Here is a 15,336-nt window from a genome sequence, read left to right as displayed (position 1 = left end):
AAAAGTCACGAGAACAGGAAAATGCAGAAACTTTTGGATAATAGGAAAAAAAGATAAAGATATAAAAAACAGAAAATTAGATCAACCCAGGTGGTCAAACATCTGAACATTAGGAGTTCCAAAGGGAAATAGTGGAGGGAAAGAATATATTAAATAATTTCCAAAAGTTTCCAGAATTTGAGGATAATTTTCCAGGTTGAAGGGAATGGCAGATTATTTTTTTTTATATTAAGATGAGTTTTTTTCCAATTAGTTGGCATTGAATATTATATTAGTTTCAGGCGTACAGCATAGTGGTTAGACATTTACATAATTTACAAAGTGATCCCCCACTAAGTCTAGTACCCACCTGACACCAATTATTATAATGTCACTGACTATATTTCGAATGCTGTTCTTTGCATCCCCGTAACTATTTTGTAACTACCAATTATACTTCTTAATCCCTTCACCTTTTTCACCCAGCTCCCCACCCTCCTCCCATGTGACAACTATCAGTTTGTTCTGTACGAGTCTCTGGTTTGTTCATTTATTTTGTTTTTTAGGTTCCACATATAAGTGAAATCATACAATCTTTCTCTGTCTGACTTATTTCACTCAGCATAATACCCTCTAGGTCCACCCATGTTGTCACAAATGGTAAGATCTTATTCTTTTTTATAGCCAAGTAAGAAGTCCAACTACCCTGAGGCCACCTTACTTGAGGAAGCCGAGTCACATGGTGAGGTCACAGGTAGCCACTAGGGTTAAAAGCTGCAGCTGAGCCCCCAGCCAACCACACAACATCAGCTGCAGCCATGTAAGTGAACGGTCTGGGACATCCAGCTTAATCAAGCTTTCAGATGATTGCAGTCCCAACCAATACCTGCCGGCCACCGCAGGAGAGATCCCAAGAGAAAGCTGCCCAGCTGAATCCCCAAATTTAAGCTACTGTGTTTGAGTAGTTTGTGACACAACGATAACTACTGAGAAAAAACAAACAAACAAGCAAGCAAAAAAAACACTACTAAATGCCCGGCACAATAAATTGGGCAGAGAGTAAGGGAGGAGACCAACACATCACGCATGTTGGTGAGAAATTTGAGAACACTACAGATACATAGGATCTTAAACTTCCAGCAACAAAAAACCACAGAGCAGTGACTTCCAATCTAAAATCCACTTTCCATTTAAATGATTAGTCAAACATAAGAGTAGAAATAAAGATATTTTAGATGTGCAAGCTCAGAGGCTACTAGAAAATGGGCTCCATAAAATGAGAAAGCCAACCAAAGAGGAGGAAGATGTGACTCAGAATCTAGCAAATGTCCAAGCTGCAGCTGAAAGATGGGGGTTTCTCGGGGGTGGGGGTTCCCGGGGGTCGCTTCCACAAGAAAAGTAGAGCTAGCACATTTCCTGATGCACGTGACCGTGAGGGGAGGAGCTTTACACTTAGGGTGGACAGTTTCAGGAGAAGCCCTGATAGGAACACACAAAACCAAACGAATGGAAAAACAAGGCAACTGACTCCAGGAAAAACAAAGTGGTACCGAAAGGAAATGTCATCATAAAACAAAACCAGGCTGGACCACAAACAGTATTGACAGTCACACTAAACTCTGCATACAGATTCCAGCCGTTATAGTAAACTTCTGGGCGACTAGGAGGAGAGGAAATGCAGATATGTGTGTCGGGGGATCCATGTTGCAGAGAGAATAAATAGTGCAAGAGCTAACTGCTCTTCCCTGGTAGGAAATCACCAGATAACGTTGAAATCAATTTAAGAAATAGCACTGTTTACGTCTTTATTGATAAACATGAAGTTGATCACTGAAGAATGCCCTAACAGAGTTGATGGGTGTCTGTCCTGGGGGAGCGGGCATTGGCGGGTGGATTTGGTGGTGGTGGTGGTGGGATGAGGAAGTTCTGCTCTTTGCTTCTGTTTTCTCAGTGAAATAAGCAAGGTCTATATGTACCTAAGGATGTTGGAGGTTTGAAGAGAATGAGAAGATACGAAATAGTCTTCTCGGTGAGTCTAGAGGCTGTCGGATTACAACGGGGGATGCTGAATGCCAATTTCATATTGGTCATCGCCCGGTCTGTTAATACCTCTTTCTGTCTACAGCTCAGATGTTTCCCTTTTGGCCACACCAAGTGCCAACAGACTCGGGATCATGCCCTTCCTCTTCCACCTGGATGGCCGCAGCACCGCCCCCCTTTAAGATTCCTACCTTCTGTTGCTGACCTTCCCCATATGCCACTTTTAAAAGAAAATATGATCAGTCACTTCTCTGCCTAACATCCAACGACGGCTGGTTCCCGCGGTACTCAGGATGAGGCGGCAAGGGCCTCTGGTCCGGACCTTGCCCTCACTTGGCAGCGCTCCCAAACTGGCGCCTCCGGGTTTGCATCACATGCCCTCAGGGGCTCTTCGCCAGCTGCAGCCCTGCACTCCACTCCCGGAATGCTGCTCCCACTCCCAAGCCCCTCGTCTCCCCACTGCCAGTCCAGACACACGTGCTGTGCACATCAGACAGCTGTGCGCATACACTGCCAGCTTTCTCGGGTGGGCCTCGTGAGTAGGGTCCCTGTGCCTTATTCATCCCTGCACTCCTGAGGTCTGGCACGTCTGGGACTGCAACTCTGCTGAGACAATGAATGACCTGTTACACACAAAAATGTAAGCTGCAAACTCCCTCAGAGCAATCGGTGGTGGGTGACAGTCTGAGATTATGAAAACAGATAATGTCAAAGATGTCACCTAGGAGAAAACAGCCTTTTGTTTTGAAAACTGGGAGAGACCTCATTAGACAGTCAAATGAGTTATTTGCATGATTAATAATCACATTTCCAACAGCGCATCAAGCATCTGAGGATAACAATACTTTGAATAAAAGCAGAAAAATCTTCTGGAGTCCGAGACCCTCCCTCTTTCAAGTCTGCAGCTCAAATGTCCACCATGTCCAGCAGTGCAGAGAGATGGAGCTCAGAGGCGACCTCTTCTTCCCTCGAACTCCGGATCAGCCTTTCCAGGTGCCTCAGCCGTTCCGTCAGAGATGTGCCTGTGGCCTGTGACAGCTGCAGTGGCTCCCCTGCCCTTTCATGCTGTGTGAACAAAAAGGCAACTACAGATAGCTTTGAGATGCCCAGAAACCCAGATAAATCTCATCTGGCGCGTGCTGGGTTCAACAAACCCCCCTCTTGGCATCCATCACATATCCTTCCAGCACATATACACACAGCTAGCAACATCTGTGCATGTTTTTCTTCTGACTCTATCGTGACCAACTTCCAGGATCAGCAACGTTTATAAAATACCACTGTCAGAAGCTACACACCATTCCATCATAGGTACTGTAATTGCCTAACCAGACTCCTATCTTTGGATATGCAGTTTCTACTTCTATGCAGTATAATAAATGCTACAGAGAATAAAAATACGTTAACTTTTGTCCTATATGATCATTTCTCTAGGGCAGAATTGTTAAATCAAAGAGTACAAACATTTTTAAGGTATCTGCCAAACTGATAAATGGAAACAGTATGTCACCTTAAATTGCTTTTCTCCCCTATTGAAGGGCTTCCTAAAGCCAGTCCAGCATGAAATATCTACGATTAAACTGTTTTTGCTTCTTTTATCACTGAAGGTAGTAGAAAGACCTTGAGCTTTGGAGCAGGTCAGGTCCACCACTGACCAACTGAACACACTTGGGTGAGGCCCTTGAATTCCGTGAGCCTACCCTCCTCGGGAAAGGTCACCCAGAAAGGGAGATCTGGGTGATGCTCCGACTTGGACAGTACGTGCACCGCAGACAGAAGGCTCCGCCCTCACTCTCGTACCCTCCTCCAGCCCTCGCTGCATGTCTTAAGCGCGTTTCAGTTCCATTCTTCATTCATTTCACAAGCAGAAACGCAGAATGAGTTGGTCCTCTAGAACACTGACAGTTTGAGGGGAGATCTAACGGAAGCTAATAGTTTCTTGGTCATCCTACCGTCATGAACGAATCAAGACGTTACTTTTTTCCCCTGCCATTCTGTCTTTAATCCTAATATAAATGCCAAATGTCCTCTCTTCTCACCTGCGGGCTGGGAGTTGCACGTGTTTTCACCACACGTCCAACAGTAGGAGGCAGAGACACCAGAGTCTGAGGAAGGTAGAGGGGAAGGGAAGTTGAATCTGCAAACGCCCCTGAGTCTTCGGACAACCACTGCTGAAGCTGATCTTCAAACCTGAAACGTGAGCATCAGGAAGCAAAAACTTAACTTTCATTCGCTTTTCCCCTTTACACACTTTCCATTGTTAAAGCTTTGGTTTTCACTAAGGACAGAACATAAACCAAGAAACAGAAATGTAACCTACAAAGAGTTTAATGTCTTTAATTTGCAAACCCGATTTATACTTACTGAGAAAGGTGGCATCTACCCAAAAGCAATTGCTTTTACGTGTTACTTAACATTACTCGTAATTCTCCGATTTGCTTTACTTTCTCTGGCCTATATTGGGTTTGTGTGCTTATAATTACTTATCTCTAGACAGGTTATCCAAATGCATGGATTGCTGCTTATAGTTTAGAATTAACTCAATGTCCTAGAGCTGTCCGTCCCATAAGAGTGGGAAACACTCCGATCCGCACCGCTGCCATGACAGACCTAGGAAACCTGCTTTTGGAATCAGTCTCCCAGCAGATGCAGCGAGCCCCACCGGGCTCTCAGCGGCATGCTAAGCACTGGGTCACAGCACCGAGACAGAACAGACGAGGCCCGGGCCTGAGCAGCTTACACTTTAGTGAGAGAGAGACAGGGGACACGTGACAAGAGAAAGACAAAGCGGATCAGGGAGGGTCGGAGGGAGAGGCAAGGAGGGCCTCGCGAGTGGACATTTGAGCAGAGAATGGGACTGAATGCAAGGTGAGCCCAGGGGCTACCTGAGGGTGGCTGGGGAGTCCCGGGCCAAAGGAACAGCAAACGCGAGGGTCTGGACCCACGCGGCCTGGTGCGTTGGAGGAAGGAGCAGAGGTCAGAAAGGAAATGGGGGGCAGGTCACGTAGGGCCTTGCCCACCTTGCAAGGAGTCTGCCTTTGATTCCAGGTGAGAGAGAAAGCCACTGAAAGGCTGTGAGCAAAGGAGTAACGTGATGCCTGCCTCACACTGGTCTGCAGACTAGAGTATGGCCCGCTGCAGAAATGGTCCGGTTCTGTATGCATGTTGAACAGGGCCAATAGGTTTGTGGCTGGACTGGATGTGGAGGGATGATCCCAGGGCATGTGGCCTGGGCGGCTGGAAGGATGGAGCACCTTCAACTGAGAAGGCCACCGTAGCGGGGGCTGGGGGGTCGGGACTTGGGTTTGGGGTGTTAGCTTTGAGACGGCTATCAAGGGAGCAGTAGGATATTCAAGTCTGAGATATATATTTGGAGTTGTGAGAATACTGATGTTATTTTAAAATCCATGAAGCTGGGTGAGGTCACTGGGGAGTGAGTAGATGTCACAGAGAAGAGGGGGAGGAAGAGGAAGAACCAGCGGGGTGGCCTAGGGGGAGTGCAGTAGGGCAAGAGGGGATCAGGGCTTCTGGGGGCCGGGAGGGAGGGAGCAAAGGTCTGGACCGCTGCTGGGGACTGGGGCACACGGTCAGTTGGCCATGTGCAGGCTGCAGTGACCGTAACCAGGTCAGACCGGGGCAGTGACAACCACTGGTGTAAAGGGAGCAGAAACAGGCTGGTGACTGGGGAGGACATGGGGCCAAGGTGGGGAGGGAGACCGGAGGGGGCAGGCACGAAGGGGGCGAAGGCGGGGCCGCACCTCTTGCTCTCTTCCTTCTCCAGTAGCAGCCTGCTGGACAGACACTGGGCCAGGAGCTCCTGGGCAGAGGCTCGCCGCGTCAGCTCCTCCGTGCTGGGAACACGCCCCTCCAGGCCTCGCTCCGCTGGCCTCTTCCCTCTGCGGTGCCCGCGAAGCGACCCAGGGACAAGCTGGGTCGCAGGATGAGGACGCTTCATCCCCAAACTGTAAGCACGTCTTGAAATGCTTAAGGTCAGGAAAGAGGGAGAAAGGGTTTGCAGCCCTCCGGCGAAGGTGGGTGCGGCAGAGCCTCAGACCCGCCCCTTCCGGTTCCCTCAGGTCAGGTGTGGGCTGAGGGGGCACGGCCTCTGCCTGCGGGGAGCTCCGCTCTGTCTACAGGTTCTCTCCTGGCCCCACCACTAGCAAGCTTCTTATCTTTACACTTAGCTGTTAAGTCCGTGTGAAACTAGTGTTTACAAACTGTGGTGAATGTTTTTTCTAATTATTATAACTTCACTATTACGTTGTGACGTTAGGCAGAGCAGACCTTCCTTGTTACCCTTATTCGAGGGGTTCTCAGCAATCATGATGAATTTTATTTTTATTTTATTTTTTATTATTTATGCCTAAAGCACCTGGTCTTCCTAGGTGGTCTCCCATCCAACTACTAACCAGGCCCGACCCTGCTTAGCTTCCGAGATCAGACATGGGGCTTGTTCAGGGTGGCACGGCCGTAGACCATGGACCATGGTTCCACTGGGGCGCGAACCCAGGACCTTCTGCGTGTGAAGCAGACGTGCTCACTGCTACACTGTGCAACCACGTCCGATGAATTTGAGAATTTACTTGTCAAGACCAAACAGAAAAATCCCTTTGGATTAATTATAAATGTCCTGACTTTACAGTGTGAGAACTGACATCTTTACAGCATTGCATCCTCCCATCAAGGGGAGCCGGCCCCTCATTTATCCAGGTTTTCTTTGGACCTTCGGGGCCTTCCGGGTTCCCTCCGTGGGAGGTTAGCACCTTCCCTGGTCAGTTTGTATGTTCATATGTTATAAGTCTGTTGGGTGTAGGGGCGACAGAAACACACACTGAACACAGATCTCACCGCTCTGGACCCAGCTGGAGCGCCTTCTGCGTCTGCATTCTGGCTTCTTCCCACGACGCGGGAACATTGTATTTTTTCAAATGGTTTTTAAAAAAATATACACATATCTGACCATCTTCACTCAGTGCCTCTGAGAAAATACAAAACCACATGAGAAAAGAACATCAAAAGAGCAACAGGTGACCATTTGACATTTGCTTAGATTCACTGATTTAAGAACAAGCCCTTCTGATTAAAGTCACACAATTACATGACTCCCATTTGAGCCAAATACGCTCCAGGTGTCCGTGAGTCATTCAGCGTCCAGACAGGCTCAGGCCCCGTACGACTCCCCAGAGCTACTCCCCAGGGATGCTCTCAAACTTGGAGCCTGCCTAGCGGGCCCCTTTCAGGAAGGTGAGTCCAGGCTCTCCTGGAGCTCTCAGCTTTTTCCCAATGTGTGAGTCACCTAGAAGTCACTGGCTTGAAGAGAGAGTCCTAAGAAAAGGAAGGGCAGTGACCCACAGGAAGAGAAACAAACATCAAGTAAACATCTTTCCTTGCTGAAAATGGACCAGTAAAGTCTCACGAGGAGCCGGGTCCTGCAGCGCCAAGCGCTACCTACCTGACACGACAGGAAGCCGGGGGGGCGTCCAGTCTCTCAGCTTGTGATTGACGCACAAGGCAAGGACATCGTCCCACGGGATCTCGGTCACGGAGGGCCCGGCCCCCCGGCCCGGGGAGGGGCTCTTGCTCTTCCATCTGCCATACGTTCTTCGGAGCAGGTTCTCCACCTGGGACTGGAGGACGGGCTGCGTCTGGCGAGAGCTGGGGATCTGGGAGGCGTACTGGACGATCATGGAGCACACGGGGGGCCAGGGAGCTGGGGAGAGAGCGCCCGGTGGATTTGGCAGGTCCAGCCAGAGGACCGGTGGAGGTCTGCACGAAACGCCCTTTACTCCTTGTTAACCCAGAAGCAGCGAGTGTGCAGCGGAGAAGTCCACCCCCGAATCTAGCCGTGGCAGAAGCACGGCCGGTGAGGAAAGAGCATCCCCCTGCCGTGTCCCAGCAAGGGATGCTGTCTCCCCGGACGAAACTCACAACCGAGGGTCCCCCAGGGGCTCTGACTGCACAGGCCCAGCCTCGGTACTCTAACGAGCAGCCAGGTGAGGCTGAGGGACCCAACCCAGCTCACCGCACAGGGGGTCTGCGCCATGCGCTTGGCTTCCCCAGGGGCTCCTTCCGGGAGGCGTGTCACCCAGGCCTCCCACAGACCATGCCCTGCAGTTCAGAAGGATGCCTGAGGCCCGGCCCTGCCGCACCACATGCTGTGCCCCCTAAGCAGCCGCCAGCCTCCTTCTCGCCTAACAGCACCAGCAGCAGAAGGGGCAGCCTCCGCACCCAGCCCAGGGCCCGGAGAGTCTGCGTCACAGCGGCCTGAAAGCTTCACCTGGCACAGCCAGGGCCACAGAACAGGCCTTCGTGACAAAAGGGGAACACTGGCGTTAAGTCAGCGCCGAGTGCTGTGACCCCAGCAGAGCCAGCAGCGCGGGGTCAGGGCTGCACGGTCCCCACGCTCTCTGCCCCCACACCCTGTGGTGCAGGCAGGGCGGGACCTACTGTCCGTTTGGAAACTCCGGGCCTTGGGGTCAAGTGCTCCCCCAACACTGCTGCGTGACACCCGCAGATGGCTCTGTTGGTAGCAAAGGGCCAACAGCTGTCACCCCACAAAAACTCTGGATCGCTCTGACTCCTACACCCAAGGGCAAGTGCGAGCGGGTGCAGTGTGGGGACACAGAGCAGGAGACATGAGAACCCCACGCCAGTGCCCCACACCTGCCAGACGGCGACTACGACAGAAGGACATGGAGTCTCAGCACCCCGGCAGTGCCCCCCAGCTGGCACCCCTCGGCACGAGCACATACCCCCCGGGGGCGGAAGGTCCATGTGTGGAAGCTGGAAGCCCAGCACGGCCTGTTTCAGCCAGGCCAGGTGCTCCGGGGCGTTCCAGTGAAGGTGAGGAAGCAGCCGGCTGCCCCCGGCCTCGGCAAACTCAGCGACGGGCCAGGACAGGTCGCAGAGCTGCTCGGAGGCCACGACGGAGGCCAGGAAGTGCAGCACGCTGTTGAACAGCTCGATGATGGCGCCAGGCTCCTGCGAGGCCAGGCCCCCCAGTCGCCTCTCTCTTCTGTCATGGAAAAACCGGCCACTAAACTCACGGCCAACCCCATCTTCCACGTACTGGATGAGGGTCTGGCAGCAAAGGTCAAGGTCACAGGGGCAGCGGGAGACCAGCCACTGCACGGCCTGTGAAACCTGAGAAGCAAAGACAGTCGGGGAAGAATCGCAGTCAGAGAAGTCTCGTGTTTTCCCCTGAAGGTGCCCCTCCCACCACTGCCACCAGAGGTGCCAATGGAGCACCAGCTTCTCAGCCCCACTGGGACGGCAGCGGAAGCTTCTGCTGCAGTGCAATCTGGTCTCCTAGAGCTCTGGAGACCTACCGAGCGAGGACCCCCCGCTGGGGGCTGCAGGTCCTCGCCGCCCCGGGTGAGACTGAACAATTGCGCCCTGGTAGGGTTCGGGCCTGGGGGAAAGCAGCCCAGCACACCCGCTCTTCATCCTGTGGCCCAGAGGCCACGACGTCAGCCCCCAGCACGTCTGGCAGCTTCGCCACAGACCAGAGTGCCTCCTGCCTGCAGGCGCCTTTCTCCCTACAGCCATCTGCAGTTACGTTCCTGGCACATCTCTCTTTTTAAGGAAACTTCTGATAACATTATTTCTTCACATAGTATAAGAACAACCGCCTTAGAAAAATAAGTCATACATCTGATTTTCAGATATAAGACACCAATGGCCATATTTTAAACCCATAACTATAAAACCTCTAAAAAATTACATGAACATTTGATTTTTTATAGATAGCAGGACTACATAGGCGAATTTTCATTGCAGTTTCTGCTTACATTTTAGGTTCTCTTTCAAAAATAAAATTTAAAATGCAAGCAGCAATTTATACTAAATTCGAGACAGAGCAAAAAGGGGAAACAAGCATCTGCCTGGACCCGCACCTTCTTTGTGGCTTGTAAATCATTGATGGCGTCAGGAATCTCCGTGACGGTATAGTCAGAAACCAGCTTAGCCGAGACCAGATCCTGCAGCATCAGACCTTGGAAAGAAACAGAGGGAGGCCGCCTGTCTCCTGCTTCCAGTTCTGCACGTGAGCAAACGCATCTCATGGCACTGACCCCGCCCAGCCCTGCTCCAGTCACCGCAGCGGCCACGAGCCCGACTGCGACACCGCATGGCCAGCACTTCCTCAGACCCGGGGCTCAACCCATTTACTGCTGGACCATAAACGAGACGCCTTCACGAACCATCTTCCACGTCCTTCTCCATTGCGTCCCCTCCTGAGCTGGGCACGAGGACCACCAGCGGCAGCGCAGGCTGGAAGGGCTTGGCCTGCAGGAGCTGCTTGAGCTGCAGGAGCGCCGACAGCCAGTACACATCCTCCTCCGCCACGTCCTCGCTCTTCACTTTGGGGGCGAGCAGCAGCATGAGCCCACTGGCCCCCAGGAGTTCTTTCTGCGTCTCCACGGCATCGAGGGCGCCATCACTGAGTGCGCCATGGGCCACCTGGAACAGCAGCCGGACCATGAGGAGGGTGCCCCGGGGCCCTACCAGCCAGGGACACCAGCCCCAGAGCAAGCGCAGCCAAACCTCGCTGTGCTTTGGGCCGGCCTCCCCCACGCAGCCAGGAAGTAGTGCCAGGAAGAGCAGGCCCACTGTGATTCACGCCCCCCACCGCCATAGTTATATTTGAGCACATCACTTTAAAATCCTAACGGTTGCCCTTAAATAGTTATAAAAGCAGGTAAGCCCCGTACCGAGAGGAAAGGGGAAAGGCGAGCCGGCGGGGATTTCCAACCCAGTTCTAGAAAGCAGCGCAAAGATAGGAGTGCCCACTGGGTTGGGGGCGTAGAGGAAGACACCCCTGAGGGGCTGCAGACGTGGTGTGGAGAACACCCGGGCCTTGCAGCACCAAGAACCGGAGCCCAGGTTCGGGGCCCGAGGGTCAAGTCCCATGCAGAGCATGGCCCTGCCTGCAGGCAGCCTCTAAGTGTAACGTGGCCCCTAAGCAGGGGCCTATCCCACCCTGACAGGAAGCAGACACACGAGCACCCTCGGGCACAGTGGAGGGGACTGGGTGCTGGCCACCCTCCCTCACCCTGAACACAGCAGCAGCTCTGCCCAAGGAGGAGACAAGTCCTGTCCAGAGAAGACAAACAGCCGCGGGAACAGACACCCAGATCCTGTCCTCTGGAGGTTTCCCAAAAAGGACGGCTCGCCATTCAAGAATAGTCACGAGATGGTATGAAAAAGTCAGGTAAGGGAAAGAAAAAGAAAATGAATAGTATACACGGAATAAAGAGAATTCAACAGAATAGTTGTAATACAAAGTCAGAGAAATCTCCCAAAACATGATATAAAAAAACAAGATAGGAAACAGGATAGAAAGGGTAAGAAGCTCGGAGGATCACCTGGTGAGATCCGACATCCAACGGGAGTTCAGGACTGAACAGAAAGAAGGGAAGGAGAGCAGGTGCCAGGAAGACCAAACACCTCCCGGAAGCAAACGAGAGTCTCCGGCCCGCAGGGCCGAGCCCAGCTCCGGGCGCAGGAAGCCGGCGGCAGGCTCGCCCCAGGGGATTTGAGAGCCAGGGACAGGGAGCGCAGGCTTCCAAAGAGAAAGTAAAGCCGGCCGCAGAGAAGGGCACGGGGACAGCCTCAAACGTCTCAGCAGCAACGCTGGGTGCTAGGTGACAGTGGGGCAGAACCAGAAGGAAAATAACTTCCAACCCATGATCCGCTAACCTAGCCACACTGCGAAGCAAACGTGAGCGCAAGCACACTTCAGAGAGGCGAGGGCGTAGGGCACCCTCCTCCTGTGCGTCCATCGAACGAGAGACCAAACCAAGAAAAAGCACCACTGCTGCGGTCAGTGGCCCCCGAGGACGCCCTCGTACGCGTCGGGCCCTGTTCCAAGAGCTCCACATGTGCCTTGGCGCTGCCGGCCGTGGCGCCGCCAGAGGTAGCCATGTGGTCTGGGGCAACTGATTTTAAGCTCTCTGAGCCTGCTTCCTCGTCAGCAAAACCGGGATAATAAGTAAGAGTACCCACTCGCAGGTGCCACAGCGACCCAAGGAATCTGCCTGAGGTAAGAGACGGACAGGTGGGGGAGCGGGACGCCATCAGCATGTGGCCCCAGCGGCAGCCACGCCCTAGGACATGCTATCCGCCCGGAGGGGAGCAGGAGGGTAGCACTTGCTCAAAGGGAAGGATAAGGTGAAGTGACAGAGCATTCGGAAAACTGTCCTGGGATATGTACAGCCCATCGGGGGTACATTTGGGTAAAAAGTGAGATACGGGGAAGACTACTTGAGTGAGAAAATAAGGCAACTATCACTTGCAGAAAAAATAAAGAAATGTGGTCACTTGCTGGTTCTGGGAAAGCAGCAGTCGCACAGCCATCATAACGTGACTCCACTAAGTGAGGTGATATGAAGTAATGACGGGCCACCCTGGGAAGGGGATGAGGTTCACTCCTCACCCACGTGGTGTGCAGCCACCAAGACGGCCCCTGATCCCACCTCCTAGCATCTGTGCCCTTGCATGATCCTGCCGAGTACAGGATTAAAAGACACAATCAGACATAAGAGACAGGATGTCACTTCCAAGATTAGGGTACAAAGAGACTCGGCCATCTCGCCCAGCTAATGGAAGCCGCTGTCATGACATGAGCTGCCTGATGGAGAGGCCCACGTGGCAGGAAACTGAGGGAGCCTCTGGACAGAGGCAGAAGGAAGTGAATTCTGCAAGCGAGCACGAGGGAGCCTGGAAGCGGACCCTCCTCAGCTGAGATCTCAGAGGGGACCAGAGGCTTGGCTGATGTCTCAATTTCCACCTCGTGACAAACCCCGAGCAGAGGAGCCCGCCAAGCCACACCTGGACTTGTGGCCCCTGGACACCACGAGACGATAAATGTTGGTTATTTCAAGCCACTAAGTTTGGGGGCAATGTGTCCTGTTGCAGTAAATAAATAATGTACTGACCGTAATGGGAAGTCACTGGACAGTACCCCGAGTGGACTGACTACAGCATGCGCTGCGGGGACACAAGGAAGTCAGGCCCCAGGAAAAGGGAACACCAGTCTGCTGCTGACCACGTGGCACTCTCTGACTTTCTAAGCACGTGCAAGTGTTACTCTGTTTAAAGGCATCAGGAATAAAGGTGAGAAGAACAACAAACTAACTGTCCGGCAGGAGAAGTCGGACCCTACAATCACAGGAGAAGAGGACACACACCAAGACGTCACCAAGTGTTACCTCTGAAAGCTGAGAACACGGACAGCTCTGATCACCTTCACGCTGCCTTATGTTTCCGTACACTTATAGTTTTATCCACGTATTTCTTTTACACTTAGAAAACATGATAAATAGCATTAAGATGGTAAAACAAAAGAAACAAAACCCTACAACCAAAATGCAATTTGAAGAAGTCCCAAGAACGGAGAGAACATGGACAGGCGTGTTGCATGCAAGTGACCAGGACGTGCCATGAAGGTGACTTTGTGAGGAAGAGGAGAGACCCAGGCGGTGCAGGCCTTCAAGTCAGGACACACACCAAGAGAGCAGCGACCTTCCCTGAGCCTCTCTCTGAGCATTCGGCCCAGCCAGCCCTCAACAGACTCTGGTCACCAGGCCAGTCATGGAAGGTACCACGCCAAGGCTCGAAGAGCTGGCCAAAACAGCAGCTAGCAACACTACCTCTGCTCCACACTGACGCCCACACCCCCTGCCCTGCACTGCTGTTTCCCAAGTAAGATAAACATCTGGTTTGATTTCTAAACGCGCACACTGAAACCTGGGATTCGTTCGTGCAGGTTTGACTCTGACGAGGAAACAGGCTCTCGTTACACAAGAATCTCTTGGGGAATCGATTAAGGTCAGAATCGCACAAATATCCTTAAGGGAAAAATTAGAACTCGTACTGGAAATCTGAGGGCAACCTGAATGCAAAGCAGAAAAACTAACCTGAAATGTCCAGTATTGGACCTACACAGTAGCTGGGATCAAGTCCAGTGACAACTGCACAAGATTAAACTCTGTCAGTCTTTTGCTAACTGGTTCCTCTGACCTATCAGGAAGCTGTTTTAAGACCGCGTGAGACATGGCAGTCACCGCGTTTCTGTGGAGTGCTCCATCTCTCACCTCCCCTAGGTTAAGTACCAGAGGCAGGCAAAGCCCAGGCCCTCTGAGTGATGTGCACAACAGCATCTGTGCCCTCGTCAGGGCGGTTCTGAGTTCTCACCAAGTTCTCAAAGGAGCCTATGACCGGAGACGGTTAGGGCTCAGTGCATCATGGGCTCCAGCCAGCCATCTCCCACCAGACAGGTGCCCGGGGGATGCCGTCCAGACACACTGGGGAAGACGTGACCCTTGCTTCTGAGCCTCCCATGTTCTTTCAAAACCACTTCAGGTGTTTACAAGGGTCCAGTGATGTCGGGGAGTGAGTCAAAGCAAGAGAATGACAGAGGTGAACACATGCGGTGATGGTCACTCACCTTTACACACACGTTGACAGAAATCGTTTGGTTCCCTTTGCTGCTGAGCGCATTGAACAGCGCGAGTGTCTGAATCCCACCAGCACCACTGCATGTGTCATCCCAGTCGTTACCTCCCATGAACTTGACCTTTAACCAATTTGCTAGAATTCTGTGAATAAAAGAAAACAACACTTGAAGAATCTAATTCTAACTCTGAACAATAAAGATTTTCAGGACCAGAAGTCAGAAAGAGAAACACCACACAGGTGTAGGTCCACAGACAAGACCCTCACGGTGAGGCGGCTCTGGACAGAGCTCTCCCGGGCTATCTACTCGGGGAGGAGGAAGGCTCACTCGTGAAGCTGCTTCCTGCGAGTGTGGGTTAAGATCCTAGAGCAACTGAGAAGATTCTGAGCAGCAGAAAGCTCCTTAGAGTTTAAAGCATATGCGTTTTACAGAATCAAATTCTCATTAAGAATTCTGAGGATGTGTACATCCTAACGAAATTAGCAAATCAGAAAACATCTTTTAAGAAATGAACATTTTAATACTTTTAAAACACCACAACCCTCACCTTCACTTAGCTGTGTGACTTTTCTTTTCCCTTAACCTGCATGTGTTCCTGCTTAAGAAACAACATATTCAGGGAACTTAGTACCCTCATACTCGCTGACAGAAATGTGAAACGGTGCGGCCGCCGTGGAAAGCAGCCTGGCAGACCTTCAGACTGAAACACGGAGTTCCCAGACAACGCGGTAATCCCGCACCCTGGTATGGAACCAAGAAGACAGACGTCCACACAGGCACTGAAACCCAAAGGTTCGCAGCAGCGCTAGTCACAATCACCAAGCAGCAGAAGCAGCCCAGATGTGCCCAGCAACTGATGA

General features: G+C 52.1%; 1 protein-coding gene across 1 annotated transcript in view; it reads right to left on the bottom strand.

The window, feature by feature from the left end:
- Nucleotides 1-1,754: 1,754 nt before the first annotated feature.
- The window catches only part of MCM3AP (minichromosome maintenance complex component 3 associated protein), a 44,179-nt gene continuing 30,597 nt past the window's right edge, over nucleotides 1,755-15,336 (bottom strand). Inside the window, exons 21-28 of the mRNA XM_023525812.1 lie at nucleotides 10,221-10,479; nucleotides 9,915-10,012; nucleotides 8,772-9,162; nucleotides 7,472-7,729; nucleotides 6,868-6,997; nucleotides 5,778-6,002; nucleotides 4,059-4,209; nucleotides 1,755-3,084 (exon numbers count right to left, since the gene is read on the bottom strand). Of these exons, the coding sequence (XP_023381580.1) occupies nucleotides 2,926-3,084; nucleotides 4,059-4,209; nucleotides 5,778-6,002; nucleotides 6,868-6,997; nucleotides 7,472-7,729; nucleotides 8,772-9,162; nucleotides 9,915-10,012; nucleotides 10,221-10,479 (1,671 nt within the window). The 3' untranslated portion in view covers nucleotides 1,755-2,925. The remainder of the gene's footprint in view (nucleotides 3,085-4,058; nucleotides 4,210-5,777; nucleotides 6,003-6,867; nucleotides 6,998-7,471; nucleotides 7,730-8,771; nucleotides 9,163-9,914; nucleotides 10,013-10,220; nucleotides 10,480-15,336) is intronic.

Source organism: Pteropus vampyrus, unplaced genomic scaffold (genome assembly GCF_000151845.1).
Source record: "Pteropus vampyrus isolate Shadow unplaced genomic scaffold, Pvam_2.0 Scaffold632, whole genome shotgun sequence".
Lineage (NCBI taxonomy): Eukaryota > Metazoa > Chordata > Mammalia > Chiroptera > Pteropodidae > Pteropus > Pteropus vampyrus.
This window is presented reverse-complemented; position numbering and strand designations above follow the sequence as displayed.